The following is a 20,572-nucleotide window of genomic DNA, read 5'->3' on the forward strand; positions in this document are numbered from 1 at the left end:
GGTGTAAGTATGTGTACATGTAGTTGCTGTTATGTCAGATCTGTACACCGAATTACAAAAAAAACTGCATGAACAGGTATCAATTCATAATTATTGCTTCACTTGATGAGCACTAACATGAAAATCAGGGGTCCAAGCCTTTGCAACCAAACAAAAACACAGCATTAGAGTTACACTCCTCTAAAGTGAAGGTTAGTGGATACATATTAATTGTGTTCCGTTTGTAACTTCAGTCTTACCTGTCTCAGGTACCAGGGACGCAGAAGACATGCGGGTACAAGATCGAGTCAAAGGTCGTCTTGGAACAAAGTCCTTGTCTCTAGCCTGACCCTGCTGTGAACTTGAACCAGCAGCAGCAGATCCAGCAGGGACTTGCTGTCTCTGTCCCTGTCCAGCCAGCAGTGCTGGTCTCCTGGAGGCATGGTTTACAGAAGCATCTGTAGGGTTCAGACTGTACACACTGGCAGCACTTGTGCACTGCCTCACCCCAGCCTCCCTCGTGCAACTGTCTCCAGTGTGTACCCCAGACGGGGACTCTGTGCCATCAATAGTCCTGCCAGTTCCTGTAGCTCTGTCAGTGGTTGTGGTTCCTCTGTGGGTGGTCCCTGCCAGCACCCTCCCACATCCACCACCTTGTCTGGATGTAGCTACCCCAGGTCCTACCCTTCCCACAGATCCAGTCACTGGCTGCATTCCACTCCTTGCTGCGACCCCAGCACTCCCAGTGCCCCGTAATGTCCCTCTGTCAGCCACAGGCCTTGCATTGGTCGCCCCAGCCTCAGGAGTAATACCATTACTGCTACTCCTCTTGCTGTTCTCAGTAGCAGCCTTCATGTCTGCCTTGATCTGTTCACTGGTCACCTGACAGCTCTTCTCACAGCTGCTTTCCAACACCTGAGCCTTTGTCTGATGTGCCGAGGCCAGCACTGATACAGCCACGTTGTTGTTCCGTCGCAGAGGAGTCTTTCCTTTACCTGGAAACACAACACCACAAAACACACACACACAGTGTGAGAACACTATTACTACTACTCACAACCACTATTCACTTTCATTCATTCCAGCTTGGTTATTGTGTGTGAGATATGATCCATGAGATGTATGAATGTACAGTCACGGTCAAAAGTTTACATACAGTTGTAAAGAAAATGTATATGACAGACTTCACTTCCAATGTTTTCTACAGCTCTCATTTTTATGTGATGGAATGAGTGGAACACATACTACTTTGTCACAAAACACATTCATGAAGCTTGGTTCAATAATGAATTTATTATAATTAGATCCAGCAGATTTGGTCACGTTTGGACCTATAATAAATTCAGATTTGAAGGCAACTTCATGAATGTGTATGTGTTCCACTCATTCCATCACAGAAAAATGAGAGCTGTAGAAATCATTGGAAATAAAGACAGTCATGATACACATTTTCTTTACAAGTGTATGTTAAATTGTGACCATGACTGTATATGAAATATGTGCGTGCATGCGTGCGTGCGTGCGTGCGTGCGTGCGTGCGTGCGTGCGTGCGCGCACATATATGCCACACTGTTGTGATGGCTGGGTGTGTGTGTTCTGCCTGTGTCATGTTGAGACCTTCTGGACAGGAAGCTGGCTGCTGCAAACAGGAAGCTGGCATCAGCCTTGAAACAAGGCCTTCCTCTTCCTCACTGTCAGAGTCTGAGATGACCAGTGGGGGCTTGGGAACAGTAACACCAGCTGGTCTACACTGCTGGACTAAACCACTGGGACCTGCAGGTGGGAAGGATTTATCAGTAAACAACAAAACTAGAAATAGAGAACAGGAGCTTTAAAACAGTTGGGAAAACTCTTGCTTTAACCCTTTTTAATCATTAAAAAGAGCTGCTTCAACCTGCTTGCTCCTCATCAGGAGGTTGGGTTGTTCCAGCTGGATGACTGGGTCCTGGAGATGCATTGGCTTCTTCCTCTCTCACCTCCTCTTCTGCTCCTTTCACCTTTATTTGAGGCTCGGCCTCCATGTTCTCCTCCTCCAACATCATTTCCTCCTCTTCTTCCTCTTCCTCCTCATCGTCCATCCCATTTACTTCCGCTCGTGCTGTGGAAACAAACACAACTACTTACATTTACACAGGACATTATGTGTCCAGTCTCATTTATTTAATTGTCAGTTAACAGTAGCTCTTAAAAAACTGTTGATAGATGTAAAAAAATATCTTAAAATACTGCTTTCAGATTTTTTGGTGATTGCACCTGGGTTTATTTTCCACTTGTTTGTTTTTTCTTTTCTGCCTAGTGGCCTTTATCTTTTCTGCATGGTATAATGTGACAGACTGAACACACGTCATGGATAATTATTGAGAGAAACTCCCAAAGGAGAATTGACCTACACCTGTGCACAATGAATGGACGGGGCATTGTCTATATAAGGTCATTGTTGTAAGAATTGTGGAAGGTCCGGAGCGACCAAAATATCAGTAGATTTAATACATTGTGAGCAAGAGCAGTTTGCAGTGTCCTAACAGTAAAATGGCAAATTTAAATTGCCATAACTCAGTGCTCCTGTGCTTCTCAAATTTGTGTGTTTTTCTTTTTGAAAAAAATACAGTACTGTTTTCACAATCCAGAGGTGGGACTTGCCATTGTGCTGCTGCGGATGCTGCCGCCTTTGGTTGTTGTTGTTGACAGGTGGAGGAGCAGGAGGCAGATTGGCCTCATTATTGTGGTGGTGGTGGTTGTTGTTGTTGTCATTGTCATTATTGGAGTTCTGGTTGCTGACCAGTGCAGAGGACACACCAATACCAGTTCCTGCACTTAGGCCCACTCTGGCACAGCCCTGACACAGACACATAATGCATACTATACATCAGCACCTTATTAAGCAAAACAGGTAACAGCCACACAACAATTCAGTTGTTGTTGGTGATGAAATTTTATGTTCCCAATATCAATTGCTTTCATTCAGTCACAGTGGGCTGGCGACTCAGTAAAGTAGTACTGCTGATACTAAGCCAGCACTAGAACTGCTGATGAACTCATTAAAGATCATGCATGTGTTCATAATAAATCCATTTTGATGGTAATGGTTGGCCTGCACTGTAAAACCGGAAGTGCTGACAATGACATGGGTAGCCATCTTGTTGATTTTCTAAAACCAGAATGAGACAGTTCCTGCTCTTTGTGTCAGAATGTTTTGAAACATTGCAGGGGCATGATAGTTTATACAACACTTTTAATGGGCCACAATAAAAGGGAATACATAGTGAGGACTGACGAAACATCTTATTCACAACATTTTTTTCCACAACTGGACTAGGGGGGAAAAAACACTAAAGAGCATGAAATTAGCAGGTTGGTTTTGGTAAGTGATAAAAAAAGAGGAAAACAAACTTGTGAAGTGGTAAGGTAAAGAGCTACAGCAGCATGTCTGCCCTAGAAAACGTAGGCTTAACAATGGAAGGCACTCAAGTGCCTAGCTGGGGCCACCCTCACGGTGGTAAAAAACAAAAAGAAAACATTAAGAATTAAACATTTTTAAATCAGGAATCATCTTGCTCATTCCACCAAATTGGTTATTGGATCATTGAATGTCAGAGCTCTGCTTGATTTCAAGGACAACGACAGCAGGCGTGAAAGAAAGGATCTTTTGATTCACAAACTGGAAAGCCTGATGTTGCCTCTTCAAGTGAACTAGACTATCTAAAAGGGGAAAAAGAAAACGTAGAATCAGCCTCAAGTTGCACCATCTTTTATAAGAGGAAGGGGGAAAGGAAAGGAGGTAGGGAAACCCTGCATCCAAGGAGTCCAACCTGGTGAAGGACCATCGACTCACACCAATATTCGTCAATGAGAGGCTCATGACTCTGTATTCCACTCTCTGAAGACAGCTTTATCGGCCTTATTTCTTCCAACACAACTACATTAGATGCCAATGAAGCTGTTAAAGGGGAACTCCGGTTATTTGACACCTGGACCTTATTTATAGGTGTAATTATGGTCGTATACTCACACAGACAAATGTAGTGCAGCTCGGAGTCCTTCGGACGTTATTTAGATCCAGCCGATCATGACCGCAGCGCACCGGGGCCACGGCAATGGAGCTTCTACATACGAATTATCTGCCGCGAAACTCGCTCATTTCACCTACATTTTGTCATGAATGGCCAGTGTTATCATCATGTCAGCTCAGCTACCTTGTTGTCGTCAACCCTGTTTCTCCTTTATTTCTCCTGCGTAATAGCTTCAGTCTGTGGTCTGTATTCTACACAAGCCATTACTATAAAGTACAGATATCCAAATTTGCCATGTTATTTACTTATAAAGCAAACAAATTCATGGAAAATAGACCCTTTATGCATGTATAGACTACTTACTCAATCGAAAGTTGGCTGCTCGGTCCTGCTGGCTTTGGCTGGGTCTTCCAATTTACTTTCGGGACACGGAAAAAAGTCTCTACCACAGCCCGGTTTATCATTGCCGAGAAATCCTCAAGAGTAGTCAGACATATATTTATGGAGACATCAATACGTGTATGCCCTGGTCTCAAGTCCCACTCTGAGCAGCAAATACATTCCTCTTCTGTTGTCATCGGTGAGCAGTGTCCACAAGAGCACCACCAGTTCTTGGGCCAGCTGTTCGGCTCGCTGCCTCCGCGTCCTCCTTTCATGGAGCTCCTCGTCAGTGTATTCTGGCTCAAAACGGTAAGGACACCCATCATACTCAAAGTCGTCGTCGTCGTCCGACACCTCTACATCAGATATTCTGCCATGTTGCACAGAAATAGCCGACCAAAACAAAGTGAAACAGCTGAGTTTTTGCGGCGCATGTCTATGACGTCATCAAAAGTTTGTTTGGGTGACAACGACAACAAGGTAGCTGAGCTGACATGATGATAACACTGGCCATTCATGACAAAATGTAGGTGAAATGAGCGAGTTTCGCGGCAGATAATTTGTATGTAGAAGCTCCATTGCCGTGGCCCCGGTGCGCTGCGGTCATGATCGGCTGGATCTAACTAACGTCCGAAGGACTCCGAGCTGCACTACAATTGTCTGTGTGAGTATACGAGCATAATTACACCTATAAATAAGGTCCAGGTGTCAAATAACCAGAGTTCCCCTTTAAGGACCAATTCTACAGTCAACTGGACACCACACTCTACAAGGTACCAACAAGAGACAAGCTTCTTTTACTTGGTGACTTCAATTCCAGATTTGGGAAAGACAGCCATTAATGGGAAAATGTGATCAGGAAACAAAGACTTTCAGGCTTCCAAACACCTTCAAAACCGCATAGAGAATAACAAAGAAATCTTACAACTTATCAGTAGCATACAGGAGGCTCATCTATCACTTGTGCATGACCACTACACCCATCATCAAATGCTTTCAAGAGCTCAAGCGGAGTTATCAAACTCAAATCAGAGAGATCCCAAACAGCTGCCAAATAACTACGAAACTTCTATGCAGGAACTAATGTGCCCAACATGCTTTTCAACAGGAACAGTGAGCACTGCTGACAATGTCAGGATCCTCACAGACAGCCAAAACATCTTGTAGCACTAGAAAAAAACACTTCAGTACGCTAAACAGGAATTCCACCGTTGCTTAAGATTTGTGCCCCAACATCTTCCACAACCTTGGATGTCAGCCCTACTATCAGCTTAGGAATTCAGCAAAGTCATCAACAGAGTGAGGAATTGAAAATCACCCGCAACATCTTTAAATAAGGAGACTGCAATATCTGTGTTAACTATTATTGCAGTTATTGTGGCATATCCCTGCTTTCGATCTTTGCCAGAATCCTGCTCAATTGCCTCCAAGTTGTCCCATAAAATCGTGGCCTCAGTAACAGGGTGGATTACAAGCGTCAGGATTCGTGTTGCCAAAGCTGTTTTTTGTAGACTATCCCACCATATCACAACACAAACCCTGACTAATGGTGTATCACGCTGATGTTGATTCAACTTTACTTCTCCAAAACATGAACCCTGTACTGTTGTTGGGACAGCTGTGGCTCATAAATTAGAGCGGAGGGTTGGTCATTTGATCCCCAGGCCCTTCAGTCCACATGTGGAAGTGTCCCTGGGCAAGATACTCAAAACCCAATTGCTCCCTATGGCTGTTCCATCTGTGTGTTTGTGTGTGTATGATTGGTTATTGATCAATGATGATCAGGTGGCACCTTGCATGGTAGCCTTTGCAAACAGTTTATGAATGGCGACTTGTGTTGTAAAGCACTTTGAGTGGTGGGTAAGACTAGAAGAGCTATGTAATGCCGCGTTCCAGTTACATGGGAGACAACTCGCCCGAGTTGCTCTTACGCGAGAATGTGACGTAATTTCCTGGCTTGTCGCACCTTTAGCGTTCCCGTTTGTCATCGCTACACGACAAGTGGGAAGACCATGGACGCCATCAGGGCAGTAGCAAGCTAGTCATTGTTTTGTTATTGTTAGCTACATTAGCCTATTTAGCAAACCAGCTCGAAAACACTTTACATTGTATTGCAGGCACAGCAAGACCGTGCAATGCATAAATTGGTGACCGGATTAAAGCATATATATATATACACACACACATAGATACACACACACACACATAGATACACACACATAGATACACACACATAGATACACACACACACACACACACACACACACACACACACAATACCTTCGGTGGTTCTCTAAACATCTGGTCCAGGCAGATAAACTCCAGACTGGGCAGTAACTCTATGAACTGGGAAAAGGATTCCAGTTTGATAGCATGACAGCGAACCAGAGTGAGATCAACAAGACGGCTCCATCTGGATTGATCTGAGGACAGAAACAGGCAGAACATAACAACTAAATGGTACACTACTGTAAATCACTTCACCTCTCAGTGACTGATGAACGACAGCACCAGTGAGACTGAGCTCACCACAAACACATAGACATTAATATTTGGGCCACATGCTACTATAGTTAAAGCAGCTGTAAGTGTTGTAGTTTTAGCTAACTTCCTGTCCGTTTTACGTTAGCAATCTCCTCCTCCTCTCTATGTCACCACATGAACGCTGTGCGGTAATTGCCAGACATAGCAACAATCAAGAGGATCCTACTCTCTGTGCCTTAACGAGCAGACAGGACCATCCATCTTTATGGAGTTCTCTGTCATGATTGGATGAAGTGGGCAGGGATACCAGAAAATGTGTTTTCCCTGTTACTGTAGGAGCAGGGGGAGGAGACTGCCCAAACACTCTATAACAGTGATTACTGTAGGAATAAAGAACTATTTTACACCTATTTTAGTAAGAAATATTACTTACAGCAGCTTTAAGCAGTGGTGAGGACTCAAGTGTGGAGAGTCAAGAGTGTGTTACCTGTGATCCAGTGGTGAGGGTTATGCAGGTGAGGACAGTTGTAGATGAGGAGGTATTTAATATTAGAGAACACCTCGTTCACCACCTTTATGCCAATATCAGTGATGATGCCTGGGTTCTCTATAACATCAGCCAGACCATACTTCACCAGCTCCGAATGACTCATTTTACCTGCACACACACACACACACACACACACACACACACACACACCAAAGTGAGGCCTTTACTCTCTCTGAGCAACACAGAGAGACTAATACACACTTTTATAACTAGCAGACTATAGTACAGTATACTACTCTCCTTTCTGGTCTATCAAAGAATACAATAAATAAGCTGCAATTAATTCAAAACTCGGCGGCAAGAGTGCTAAGACCAGAAGGAGAACGCACATTATGCCTGCGTTAAAGTCTTTACACTGGTTGCCTGTTAGTTTTTGTATTGATTTTAAAATTATTTTATCAGTTTATAAAGGCACTACGTGGCCTTCTACCAGACTACATCGCACAAATGCTCAAAGGCCCCTCAGATCCTCCGGCTCTTCTCTTTTAACGGTTCCACAAAGCAGAACAAAAACATTTGGTGATGCTGCTTTCAGCCGTCACACTTCGAGCCGTTGGAACAGCCTGCCAGAGGATCTGAGAGGAGCTGGAAATATTAATACTTTTAAACGTAAACTAAAAACCTTTCTATTAACTCTGGCTTTTATGTAGTGTCTTATACTTTTTATAATTTCTCATAATTTGTATGGCTTTAATGTGTATACTTATTTTAATTTATTTGTTTTTATCATAGCCCTATGTTCTTTTTACTATATTTTACATAGATTTTATTTACATTTTACTGTTGTTCTTATTATTCTTATGTAATGTTTTATAAACTTTTTAAATCAAGTTTTACATGCAATATTTTATTTCATCATTATTTTCATTGCTTATTTTCATCTTTTATTCTTTATTTATTATTTAACTTTTTTTATTTTATTGCAAGTGGTGTGCATTAGTCTCTAAACCTGTTTTTACATCATGTTTTTTCAATCCCTTGTAATGCACTTTTAATTGCATTTTGATTTGTTTGAAAGGTGCTATATAAATAAAGTTTGATTGATTGATAGTAGCAATGTTTCTGTAAAATTTTAGCCAAATTCATATTTTGTGAAGTCACACTGACATTGACCTTTGACCACGAAAATCTAATCAGTTCATCCTTTTGAAATTTGAAAAAAAAGAAAAAGAAAAACCCTGCTGAAGTACAGGAAAACCCAGGAGATTTGCTCATTTCTGTAAAGGAAGGGAGAGTGCTCAAACATGATATTTAAGAGAGCAGACTAACATTGCAACAGGAACTCATCCACGTATCCCAAATGAAGCGTCTCAAACTGAGGAAACTCTAGTTCAGCCATTTTGAGAGCTGAGAAGACCCCATCTTTCGTCAGTGAAGGCTGGATACGCAGTTCATGTAGCCTGTTAAACACACAGAAATCATGTAATTAAATGCATGTACAGTCGTGGTTAAACATTTATATACACTTGTAATGAACATATATATCATTGCAGTCTTGAGTTTCAATGATTTCTACAACTCTTTTGACACAAAGTAGTATGTGTATCACTCATTACATCACAGAAAAAAAACATTCATGAAGTTTTGCTCAAATATGCATTTATTAAATGTCTTCTAAAACACCCTTCACCGGGGCACAAGGCAGGGCCCCCTAATTTTTGCGTTGGCGTTGGAACCATTAGAAATAACACAAATATGAAAAAGGTATTCAAGCTGGAAGGATGGAACACAAATTACTTTTGTATGCGGATGACATTTTGTTACTGTCCACAAATCCACAAACAGCTGTCCCTCAGATTCTCTCTTTGATTGATACCTTTTCTCATATCTCAGGTTACAAAATAAATTGGGGAGAATCAGAAGCAATGCCCCTGTCTAGACTGTGTCCACCTAGTATTAGACAGAACTTGCAGTTTAAATGGCTTTCTTCAGGTCTAGTGTATTTGGGGATAAAGCTTAGACCGGGTTTAAAAGATATAATGACAGAAAACATTCTCCCTCTACTTTTGAAAATCGAGAGCACTTTACAAAATTGGGGTAAATTAGGATTATCTCTGCTGGGAAAAATAAATATTCTTAAAATGATGGTGGTTCCACAAATTAACTATATTATATACCTACTGCCCATGAGCTTTCCTCCTTCACTGCTTAAAAAATTCAATGCAGTGGTAAATACCTTTTTATGGGGAGGTAAAAGACCTCGTTTAAACAGAATTAAAATGTGTGCTGCAAAGGAAGATGGAGGCCTCAACCTGCCAAGAGTGGACTGGTACCACTATGCCTTTTCTCTTAATCAGCTGGCCAAAATATATATTATAGAGGACCAAGCTCCAGGTTGGGTTTTGATTGAAAATGAACTTACAGAGCCAATCCCGTTACAGGCTTTTATTTCACAAACTGGGGGAGAAATTCCATCTAAGAATCCTTTGTTGTTGTTTGCAAGAGAAACCTGGCAAGCATCACATCGTCTTATTCGCATAACCCTTCTTTTACTAGAAAGAAACAAATTATTGGAAGTGGGTAAAAAACTCTATTGGAAATCATGGGTTGAAGCAGGGATTATTTTTATTGTTGATGTTTTTAAGGGAGACGATGTGAGAGGAGTAGGGGAACACTTTTACACATGTTGTATGAATGTGAAAAGACACAAAACCTATGGGAAAATATAATATTATTCAGTATTCGGGATAGATTTATCTCGGAGCCCTGTCCTATGTATTTTGGGTATAGTAACAGAGGGAGTAGAGTTATCACTCCAGCAAACTCTATGGTGTAGATTGGCCCTTACTACTGGGTGTAGGATTGCTCTAAGACACTGGAAAACAAAAAATATTTTACAATTTAATGAATGGTTGGAAGAAATGAACCAAATAGCCAGTTACGAACAACTTATTTTCAGATTGAACAATAAGGAGGAAATATTTATGAAAATATGGGGTCCTTACATGAGGCTTGTACGAGATGGATGATTAGAGGGGCAGTGGGGATGAATTTCGATGTGGATGGGGGCTGTGTCTTGACTGTGACAAAAGTATGATAGGTTGTGGGGCGGGGACTGTGAGGGTGAGAGAGTCAGGAGAATCGGTGGAGGGGTCAACCCTGTGTATGAGGATATAATTATTTGTATGTCTGGATTAATTTACTTCATGTATGTAAAATTTCTTGGTGATTGGTGATGTTTGTCTTTTTTTTTTTTTTCCTCTTTGTTTTTGTTGTGGGGTTTTGATGTTGTTGTTGTTTTTGTCGCTTTTCATGTCATGTTGGTATGTTCCTGACATTGTTCATGTATGTTGGTCTTTTTGTTGTACTGTTAGAAAAGCAATAAAAAGTGAATTACAAATGTCTTCTAAAAATGTGACCAACTGCTGGATCAAAAATACACATACAGCAACTTCTTTGTAGCATGGCTTCTTAACTTCTTCTGAGTGATTCTGATTGATAACAGCTGATGACTTTTCTGGGCCCATTTTAATAGGGCTTGTTTAATACACCCAGTAGACTCAGGCACAAATACTACAATGGGAAAGTCTAAGGAGCTCAGCATTGATCTGAAAGAGAACATTATTGATTTGAACAAGTCAGAAAAGTCACTCAAAGCAGTTACAGGTCCAAAGATCAACTGTGCAAACAACTGTAAGTATAAAGTGCATGGCACAGTTGTGTCACTGCCACGATCAGGAAGAAAACACAAATTATCACCTGCTGCTGAGAGAAAACTTGTCAGGATGGTCAAGAGTAAACCGAAAACCACCAAAAAGCAAGTCTGCGATGAATTAGAAGCTGCTGGAAGACAGGTGACAGTCTCCAGTTAAGTGTGTTTTGCATCAACATGAGCTGAGAGACTGCCGTGCAAGAAAGAAGCCTTTGTTCCAGATGCAGCAACTTAAAGCTTGACTGAAGTTTGCTGCTGATCACATGGACAAAGAAAACACTTTCTGTGGGAAAACTCTGTGGTCAGATGAAACATCACAATGACCAGGAGGAGAGAAGGTGAGGCCTTTAACCCCAAGAACACCATACCTACTGTCATGCATGCTGGTGGTAGTATTATCGTAAACACACATCAAAGTGGTAAAGGAATGGCCAAATTAGGCTAGAATTGAGGTTTTGGAATGGCCTTCTCAAGTCCTGACTTGAAGCCCATTGACAACATGTGGACTGTGCTGACGAAACAAGTCCATGCCAGGATGCGAACAAATTTAGTTGAACGTTTTTCCATAATTTAATTAAAAAAGCGAAACTTCCATAAATTCTAGATTCATTACACAAAGTGAAATATATCAAGGCTTTTGTTGTTTTAATTTTGATGATTATGGCTTACAGCTCATGAAAATCAAAAATCCAGTAGCTCAAAATATTAGAATATTGAAATAAGACCAATCAAAAAAGGATTTATAATACAGAAATGTCAACCTTCTGAAAAGTATGTGCATTTACTTTTGATGTTCATGAGCTGTAAACCATAATCATCAAAATCAAAACAAAAACAGGCTTGAAATATTTCACTTTATGTGTAATGAATTAAGAATATATGAAAGTTTCACTTTTTGAATTAAATTACGGTTCCATGATATTCAATGTTTTTGAGATGCACCTGCATAATGACTTCATTACTGAATCAAACTTCATGAATGATTTTGTGACAAAGTAGTATGTGTTCCACTCATTCCATCACAGAAAAATGACGGTTGTAGAAATCAGTGGAACTGAAAACTGCCATGATATACATGTTCTTTACAAGTGTATGTAATCTCTTGACTACGACTGTATTTATGTCGGTCCCACATTAAGCCATTGCAATAGTAGTTTGCATTGACAACCTTTTCTGCTTCTGCTTATTAGGTGAAGTTAAAAACATGTTATGTTTTATATTACTTGAATGTTAACAAAAATCACCACAATGTACTCGCGATAAAAATATAAATTCAACACTTGTTTTTCTTGTTCATTTTTCATATGATGATATAAAATACTTCAAATGTTTTTATGCACACAAAATAATTATTTCTCTCAGATTTTGAGCACAAATTTCTTAAAATCCATCTTAGTGAACACTTCTCCTTTGCCAAGACAATCCCTCCACTTGAGCATGTTTGAGTACTCTGGATCTACGTATACAACGTGTAACAGTTATTGCCATTATCCAGAAACTTTGCACAGCCATTGATGAGTGGACCAACATTCCACAGGCCAACAACGTGGTCAACTCTGTGCAGAGGAGATGTATCGTACTGCATGAGGCAATGAATGCATGGATTTTCTTGGCAAAGAGTAGGTGCCAAAACATGGATTGTAACAAATTAATGCTTAAAATCTCCTTTGGGAATGAAAAAATTTAAGCAGAAAGACAAGTGTTGGATTCATATGAGTCTACATTTAACCATTATAACTAGGGCTGTCAAAGTTAACACGATAATAACACGCAAACGCAAATTCCTCTTAACAGCGTTTAACAGATGCGTTTAATTTGCAATTAATCACGATTAATCGCAATTAAATATTTTAAAATCGATTGACAGCCCTAATTATAACATTAAGTAATGTTATAAAAAGGACTTGTTCATATACAACTTGTGTTTTCCACAGAAGCTGTATAGGAACAAGTCTTTTTCTTAGTCGACTTCAGGAACTGATGACTGGCTGAGCACCTGCGAGCAGCAGTGATGATGAGGTAGCCCAAGTCCACTTCTAGAGCATTTTTGCAGGCTCCAAACACAATGGTGTGGAGGTTTCGAAATCCACCTAAAAGTACACATTAACAGCATTAAACAAAACAATGAATTAATCCTACTAACTAGTATTTTCAGTATAACTACAACTCTATAACAAGTCACTAAATCACTCATCTGGTAAAACCAATACTTAGGGCTGTTTATAAATACGTGCTCTCCTCACCTGACCTCCAGCTGTCCTCCACTACATGTTGGATCAGCCCTCCCAGGAAGGGAACTCTCACCAACTCCAGCTGCTCCAGGTTTCGTGCCGATGCTAAACCAGTAACCAGGGGAACATATTTGAGGGAGTTTGTTGGCCCCGCACAGTTCCGCATGACAAAGGTTCTCAGGCTCACACACAGAAAGTCCTTAAAGGGCTGTGGTTTGGTGAGACGGACCCACTTCAGATAAAGGTGGCGCAGCATGGACACACAGGGGATCTCTGGGACATTCACACCTACAACAAACAAACACTATATGAAGTACATAAATAGAGCTATGGTATTTCTGAAACTAGAGCACAGTATGACCTCAAGGGACTTCTGAACTGACAGGAACACTCTGTATATGCGAACTCTGTACTCTGCGAATTCATCACAAACCCATGCACTAACAAGGAAAAAGTTGACTTGAATCCAGTGTTTCTGATTCGTTTACTCTATTGTATTTCAGCTTTAATGTGGAGGCAGTAGCAGAAACATTCAGTGTTGCAGTGATGTTCCTACATACCTACTAGATGTAGGGTCTGGATCTTTGCAGTTATGGGGATGGTCAGTTTGTTCTCAGCAGGAATGGGAAAAGCCCCATTGCGGTTGCGGAACTTTCCCAGTATATGAACCTGAGGCATGTAGTTCCATACGGCTTCCACCAGCTCTAGATGGGATGTCTCAACACCCTGAAATGAGGTCAAATAAGATTAGAAATCTCAAGTCAGGGTCCACTTACAAGCTTTTTTTCCATTCAAACCATCTTGGAGTTCTCCCAGTGGATGGATTTTCCTGAGTTGTAGTGACAGAAAGGACGACCACATCATGCAGTGGAAAGCTTTGGGAAAATCTAGTACCATCATAAGCCACAGAGCAATACAAAAAGAAATGATGAAAGAGAAAGAATAAGAGAGAGAGAATTGGGGGGAATATACATGTGTACATTAGGGCTGCTCGATTATGGCAAAAATCATAATCACGATTATTTTGATTGATATTGTAATCACGATTATTAAAGAAGATTAATTCACTGATTTGAGAACCATTTTACCACACAAGACACGGCGTGCGGTACCCTGTGACATTTTGAATCACCTGCCACATATCTTTAGTGCCCATAGGGCAGCTTTTTTTGGGCTCTGGATACAGCCCTCATCTCTCCATTCACCCAGGCCTTCTGGTTGGGGAATGATCTGACTGTGTTTGTGATCACCTCCATCATCAACACATTTGCTTATATGATGTCGCTGAAGATGTATATTCCTCAAGTTTGACTTTGTTATCCTGAATGGTAGTATTCCTGAACATTTGCAAAGTCTCTGTACTCAAAATAGACCTTAAAGGAACTTGGGGCAGGATCAAGAAATAAGACTCAATAGTCACACAATGGCCATTGCGGCTGTTAGGGAAACTGCAGCCATCAGCCAAGCCGGCGCGGTAGCACACATGAACTCTTCACAGCAGTGCAGCTGATGCCTTATCCCCTACGCACACGAAGCAGCAGGCTCGCTGTGTGTAGTGACACACAAGCGCGGCGATTTACCGTTACGGTCTGAAAGGCACAGGGGGAAGCAAAGACGGCATATTGGGGGACAAAAATATCGCCTCTGATACGGGATTGCTGTGTGTAAGCGGCTAATGTTACTACACAGACGCAAACAAACCATTAGCCTGTGGCTACATCCAGCTGCTAACGTCACCTCCCGGATAACAGGTTGGGCTTTCGGTCCCATATATAAAAAGGGACATATTTCTAACTATTCGGTTTCAGACTAAAGGACCGTGGAAAATGCGCAGTCTGTAACTACTCAGTGTTTGCAGCTAACGCTACTTTGCACGTAAGGTCACTCCGGTTCCCCGGTGATCTCATATGATTTTCAAATCAAGCTCTAAACATGACCCGTTTTCTTACCTGGTTACGAGGAAATGAGCCATGTCAGCATCCGTTTTCAGTCCCAATTCAAGTTGAAGCTGCCTCCATGAGCCGAACGCATATCCAATGTGTATTCGGGTGCCAGCCCGGCTTTGGTCGTAATTTCGCTTCGACTCACGACATGCCGCTGATAAAACCTTCATTTTCTTCTTAGTATGACTCTTTAGTGGACTTTGTGTGGTGGTGGGTCGTTTGCTGGCCGTAGCAGAATCCATTACTACCAAAACACTAGTTTGGGTCCACCGCGCTTGTCTTCTTCCCGTATCCAAGGACGTGCATTCAGCATCATCTGACGTCATGTCCGCAAGACTGCGCGGGAAATTCGGACCACGAATTGCAGTACATTATGCAGCACACAGCCTGTTCAAGGCAATGGAGAGATATGTGGGTGGGCTCATTCTTTTTGGTTTTGAACGCTTCATCACCCATTAGCATTAAAAAACTTAAAATGCGTGTTTATTTTTTCACAAATCCTGCCCCAAGTTCTTTTAACTGATGGTTTAACCCTTTTAATAAGAAGGTCTTTTATAGGAAGAAGAAGCAGGGAAATATGATCTGATAGGCCAAAGTGAGGACGAGGATATTGCCTGTGCCATTCCTTTTCCAAATATCAAATGACTTAACCTGAGTTGGCAAAGAAAAAATGACTTGGGACTTACTTGAGACTAGGGGTGTGCGATATGACGATATTAGATCGTGAAGGATTAGAATGTGTAGACGATCTGCCAAAGTGCAGAGATCGTAGGGATCGTCTAGGGCACATTCTATATATTGCAGTTCTATGCTGATGCACCGACGCACCAAACGTATTACGTCGTCAACCTGACCGACCAATCATAGCAAATTACGGGCAGTGACGCGCTTTCTTACCCGCCTCCTTGTTTATGTGTGTAGCGGTAGCCGCATGGAGGGCCATGGCAGAAAGCCAAATGGAGGAGTTGGCGGCTTTTTTAAAAAAAATAACAAAAAAAACAGCGTTTCACCATCTCTCAATCTCTGCCAGTTAGCCCCTCCACCTGCCGCCTCTCTCGGGTGCGGGCAGGCACGCACACACACAGGCGCATGGATAAATGCGCTATATCGCGCTAATTGTACAGTGTTCAAATTACCGCGACCCCCCCACCCCCCCGTCGGATGGTCCGACCACTGACGGCCTTATTTGACCCTTTTCAATAAGCTATTTAGTGTTTTGATATACTTAAATCCTGTTAAAATGACTGTTGAATAAAACAAACAGTAATGTCTTCATTGATATTTTACTTTCATGTTTATTGAAAGCTACCTTTTATGTTGCAAGAGATTAATTTTTCAATTCGATTAGCGATTATTTCCCCATAATTTGACCTATATAGCAATTTACATATGCTAATGTATGTATCTCGATGAAAAAACACAAATTTCTTCATTCCAATAAATTTTTATTGCTCTTAATTATCAAATTCCAAAATAAAATTCAAGTAATGAATAGCAAGCGGCCTCATGTCTTTCAGCACTTTGAGGTGCTGGTGCATAGCCGTCGTGCTTTTATGATAGGCCATTTCCATTTTACAAAGCTGACAAACAACAGAGTTGCTCCCTTTTACTGTAAAATAGTCCCATACCTTCGAAATACGTGGGTTTTTTTTGCCGAGTTCAGCGTCAGCTGACTCAGTAGCCCCATTCACACTGCCATTTGCATGCGGGGATCCTGCACCAATTCTCGGCATCCGCCTCTGTGTGAAAGTTTCAGATGCGGCGAGGGGTAAAATTTCCCTCCACCTCCGGAGGTATCAAAGGCACAATAATGGTGAACCGAACCAGTGTGAACGGATAAGCCGGCGGCGCAGAGCGAGGGCGTGTCGATCTGATGGTGTTCACTGTGTGATAACTAAACAGGTCCATCACTCAACAAAATATAGATAAATGTCCCACAAAGCAACGTTACAGGACCAAACAACAGTAACGTAGTAACTGCTCGTGTCTTTGGCAACTTATGTAAGGAAAATAATACCGCAGTTATTCATGGAGAAGTGTCTGTCTGGTCCGACCGACTCTTCGTCACATTTCTGCCCGAAAAACAGCGTCTGTCCCCGGCAAAAAACTTTAACTCACCAAGTGTTTGTCACGGTGAAAAAAAATCACCGGGACGGTCAGTCCTCCACCGAGACTTCAGTGAACTTTCCCCCAGAAAACAGCCTCTCTCCCCGCAAGTGACAGAGTCAGACAGCGTCCAGTTTACTGATGGTGATTATGTAATTATGTAATTTAGAGAAAAACGTAACTTTGTCACTTTCCAGGATGTTTGGTGGGTCAGGATCTCATCACAACATATTATAACAGCATCCATATGATTATAAACAGTCAGCAGGTACATGTTTAGATTAACAGGAGGACACCAGGGAAACACGTTGAAAAAAACACACGTCATCACCATGACGCGTATCGTCACGCCTCTTTTGGAGCTGCGGCGCCGGCTATCTGTGTGAATTACACTCTGGTTCGTCTTTTACGCCGGAACTGCTCGGGTCTGTGTGAACAACCAATGGCGGAGAATTGGCAAACCGCCGCTGCGGCGATAATGCGGCGTCTGTGTGAAAAGGGCTACTGGCGTTGCTGCTGCTGCTGCTACTCGCTGCCGCCATTTTTTGTTGTGGTCTGTTGACGCATCGCCATACAGTTTTTGCGTCGACGTAATCGATGACGTCGACGTGTCGCCCCAGCCCTAATTGGGGTCACCTCATACAGTTGTTAGTTAGCCTGCATGTTATTGGTTCTATGTTAGAGCTTCTCAAGGTCTGGAGTTGAGTTGGAGTTGGAGTTGACTATCAGCTTCTTGCAGATACATAATGTGCCTTGTTGTCTCTCGTACACAATTTCTACAACTCGTGCAAATGTAGTTGCGCAAATATGTGGGAGCCAAAAAAAACTGTCTGCCAAGCGCCACATATGGGCATATTTTTTTTAGTAAAGTTCCTAAGGCTCTCCGCTATGCTGGCAGGTAAATGTTTGTATCCAAATAGTCATGTAATAAAAAAAATATGCTGAGTCTCTGCCATGACATCTCCGCAACAGGATATCATTCTCACACTACATACTGACCAGCAGACTGGGACAGGCTTGTAGCGCCTCCAGGACTCCAGGTATACTGAAAGCCTCGTAGCCTCTGACTCTTCTCCTCTCCAGGTATCGTGGGTGGAGACCATACAGCTGCTCCAGATCTGGCATTTTCTTCAAAAGGAGCAGAAAGCTGTTGTCCGTAAAGCCTTTACCAAGAAACACAACACAGTTAAAACCTTTTCTCAGTATGTGAAAAAAATAAAAAACACATTCACTCCATCCAATTTAATGGATGCAGCCACACAGGAATCATTGTTCAAGATCTACATCAACACTTGGAACCTTCTCACAGCTGCAAAATCTAATCTCTAAACTGCTTATTACATACTATATACATACAATACGACACAACTCTAAAACCCTAAGGTAAAAATACACAGCATAAACATATCCTCCACGTTTGTTAAATGTAATTTCTCAGATGCAACTATTTTTTTATAGCTTTGTCTCATGCCCCGCATGCATTGTTGCACCTTTTGGGTCTGATATCTCAAAGAACATGTCAAAAATTATTAATACTTCACTAGACCCAGAACCTTTATTAAATATTCTTGAGAGTATCTGAAGTTTTAAGAGCACTCACCAAAGCCTAAAAAAAATTCCTCTCTTACTGCCTAATCACAGCAAGAAAGCTACTACTTATGTCATGGAAAAAAAACAAGGGTTCCTACTAAATATGTAGCATCAACATAATAATATAGGGATTCTGTTTTATGTTTCCATTTATGGTACCATTCACAAAGAGCACAAATATCTCAGCTTTGCGTTAATGGAACAGTGAAATAAGCTGATATACTATATGTAAATAGTTAACTGGTCCATATATACTGACCTGCAGGTGTTTCTCTTATTAGATACCACTGCAATTCCCTCCACACCACACCATCAGGACCCCTACAGCTAGTCCAGAATGCTGCTGTTAACCAAATGAAGTTTTCCCAAACTGCTTTGCTTTTTTGTTCTCAAAGCTACACTCCAGCACCACCATTGTGCACTTCTGCCTCTTGACGGACCCCAGGTCACGCTGGTACCCTGTAATTTCATCTCCATCAAAGCTGTTCTCTCTTCTGGTCCCAGAGTGGTAGAATTAACTAACTAGCAGTCAGGATAGCAGAGTCATTACCATCTTTCACAATAGCCTTAAAAAAACATCTTTACAGAAGGTGATCCAAATCACATGATAGAACTTCCTAATGTAATTTATAAAAAACTCTAAACAGTTATACTGTAGCACTGATCTTGCACTTTGTTCTTTGTTTCTTGGGATGCACTGGTTGTGCTGTGAGTCCTTACCTGAAGGCATATACTCCCACCAGCGACCAGCACATAGATCCACTACCTTGACCACTCGAAGGTATAGAGTTACAGCTTCTCGAAGTTTTCTGGACAGACACTCCATACACATGATGTCCTTCATGGGAAGGTACCTACAAAACCAAACAATGTTTAAACTTTCACATGTTTTGCCCCTTAGGGTTAGGTGAAGGTGTCACTCTTAGGCAACTATGGTAGGGTTGGGTCACACAACGATATACGTATATACCTCTACATGATATGCATTTATCAACCATCAGAGATTCTTCATACTGTGGTAGCTGTGAGCAGGACTGCTTTAAGAGAACATTGGACTTGGATATCATTTCCGCATCGATGTGATGTACCTTCATTTTTCAGGTATATCAGAGAAATATTTTTAAATAAAAGGAAAAATAAACATTTTGTACTGTGTTGGACTTTTTTCCAACTGTGATTTCACTGCAGAGAAAAAAAAAATCATTGATCCGTCCCTTTATCCAGATGCGCACCAAACCCCATCCTCCATTCAAGTTTCTTGGAAATCCTTTCAGTAGTTTTTGTGTAGTCCTGCTGACAAACCAACCAACTAACAAACTAGAATAGTCTACTCAGTAAAGCACATACCTCTCCCAAGGCCCAACAGTCTTCTTTTGTACTCACTCACAGACACTAGCCACCTTAATACAGCTGATTTTCTCATCAAGATCTGTGCATTATTCCCTGAGAAATTAACGAAAATGTGGAAAAGTGTTCCATCTCGCAATGATCTGCAATCATTCCAATCCAATCAGTAGTTTTTGTGTGATCCTGTTGATAAATCAACCAACAAACAGACCGGAGTGGAAACATAACCTCCTTGGCAGAGGTGAAAACACACATTGGAGAATCCCACCCAGCCAAAGAAAATATGCTGTAGGGCAGTG

General features: G+C 41.5%; 1 protein-coding gene across 6 annotated transcripts in view; it reads right to left on the bottom strand.

Moving 5' to 3' along the window:
* Positions 1–20,572, bottom strand: part of fbxo38 (F-box protein 38) — a 57,929-nt gene that overhangs the window by 30,155 nt on the left and 7,202 nt on the right. For 4 of the 6 annotated variants that reach the window (XM_084352485.1, XM_084352484.1, XM_084352482.1 and 1 more), the window contains 12 exons: positions 19,647–19,780; positions 18,336–18,499; positions 13,848–14,013; positions 13,300–13,575; positions 13,053–13,146; positions 8,674–8,804; positions 7,342–7,512; positions 6,651–6,793; positions 2,620–2,815; positions 1,874–2,077; positions 1,597–1,752; positions 240–974 (listed from right to left, as the gene is read on the bottom strand). In XM_084352485.1, the coding sequence (XP_084208611.1) occupies positions 240–974; positions 1,597–1,752; positions 1,874–2,077; positions 2,620–2,815; positions 6,651–6,793; positions 7,342–7,512; positions 8,674–8,804; positions 13,053–13,146; positions 13,300–13,575; positions 13,848–14,013; positions 18,336–18,499; positions 19,647–19,780 (2,570 nt within the window). Of the gene's footprint in view, positions 1–239; positions 975–1,596; positions 1,753–1,873; positions 2,078–2,619; positions 2,816–6,650; positions 6,794–7,341; positions 7,513–8,673; positions 8,805–13,052; positions 13,147–13,299; positions 13,576–13,847; positions 14,014–18,335; positions 18,500–19,646; positions 19,781–20,273; positions 20,370–20,572 lie in introns of those variants that run through there. The other 2 variants (XM_084352486.1, XM_084352487.1) reach the window with 2 other exon arrangements.

Source organism: Pagrus pagrus (genome assembly GCF_965226575.1).
Source record: "Pagrus pagrus genome assembly, chromosome: 5".
Lineage (NCBI taxonomy): Eukaryota > Metazoa > Chordata > Actinopteri > Spariformes > Sparidae > Pagrus > Pagrus pagrus.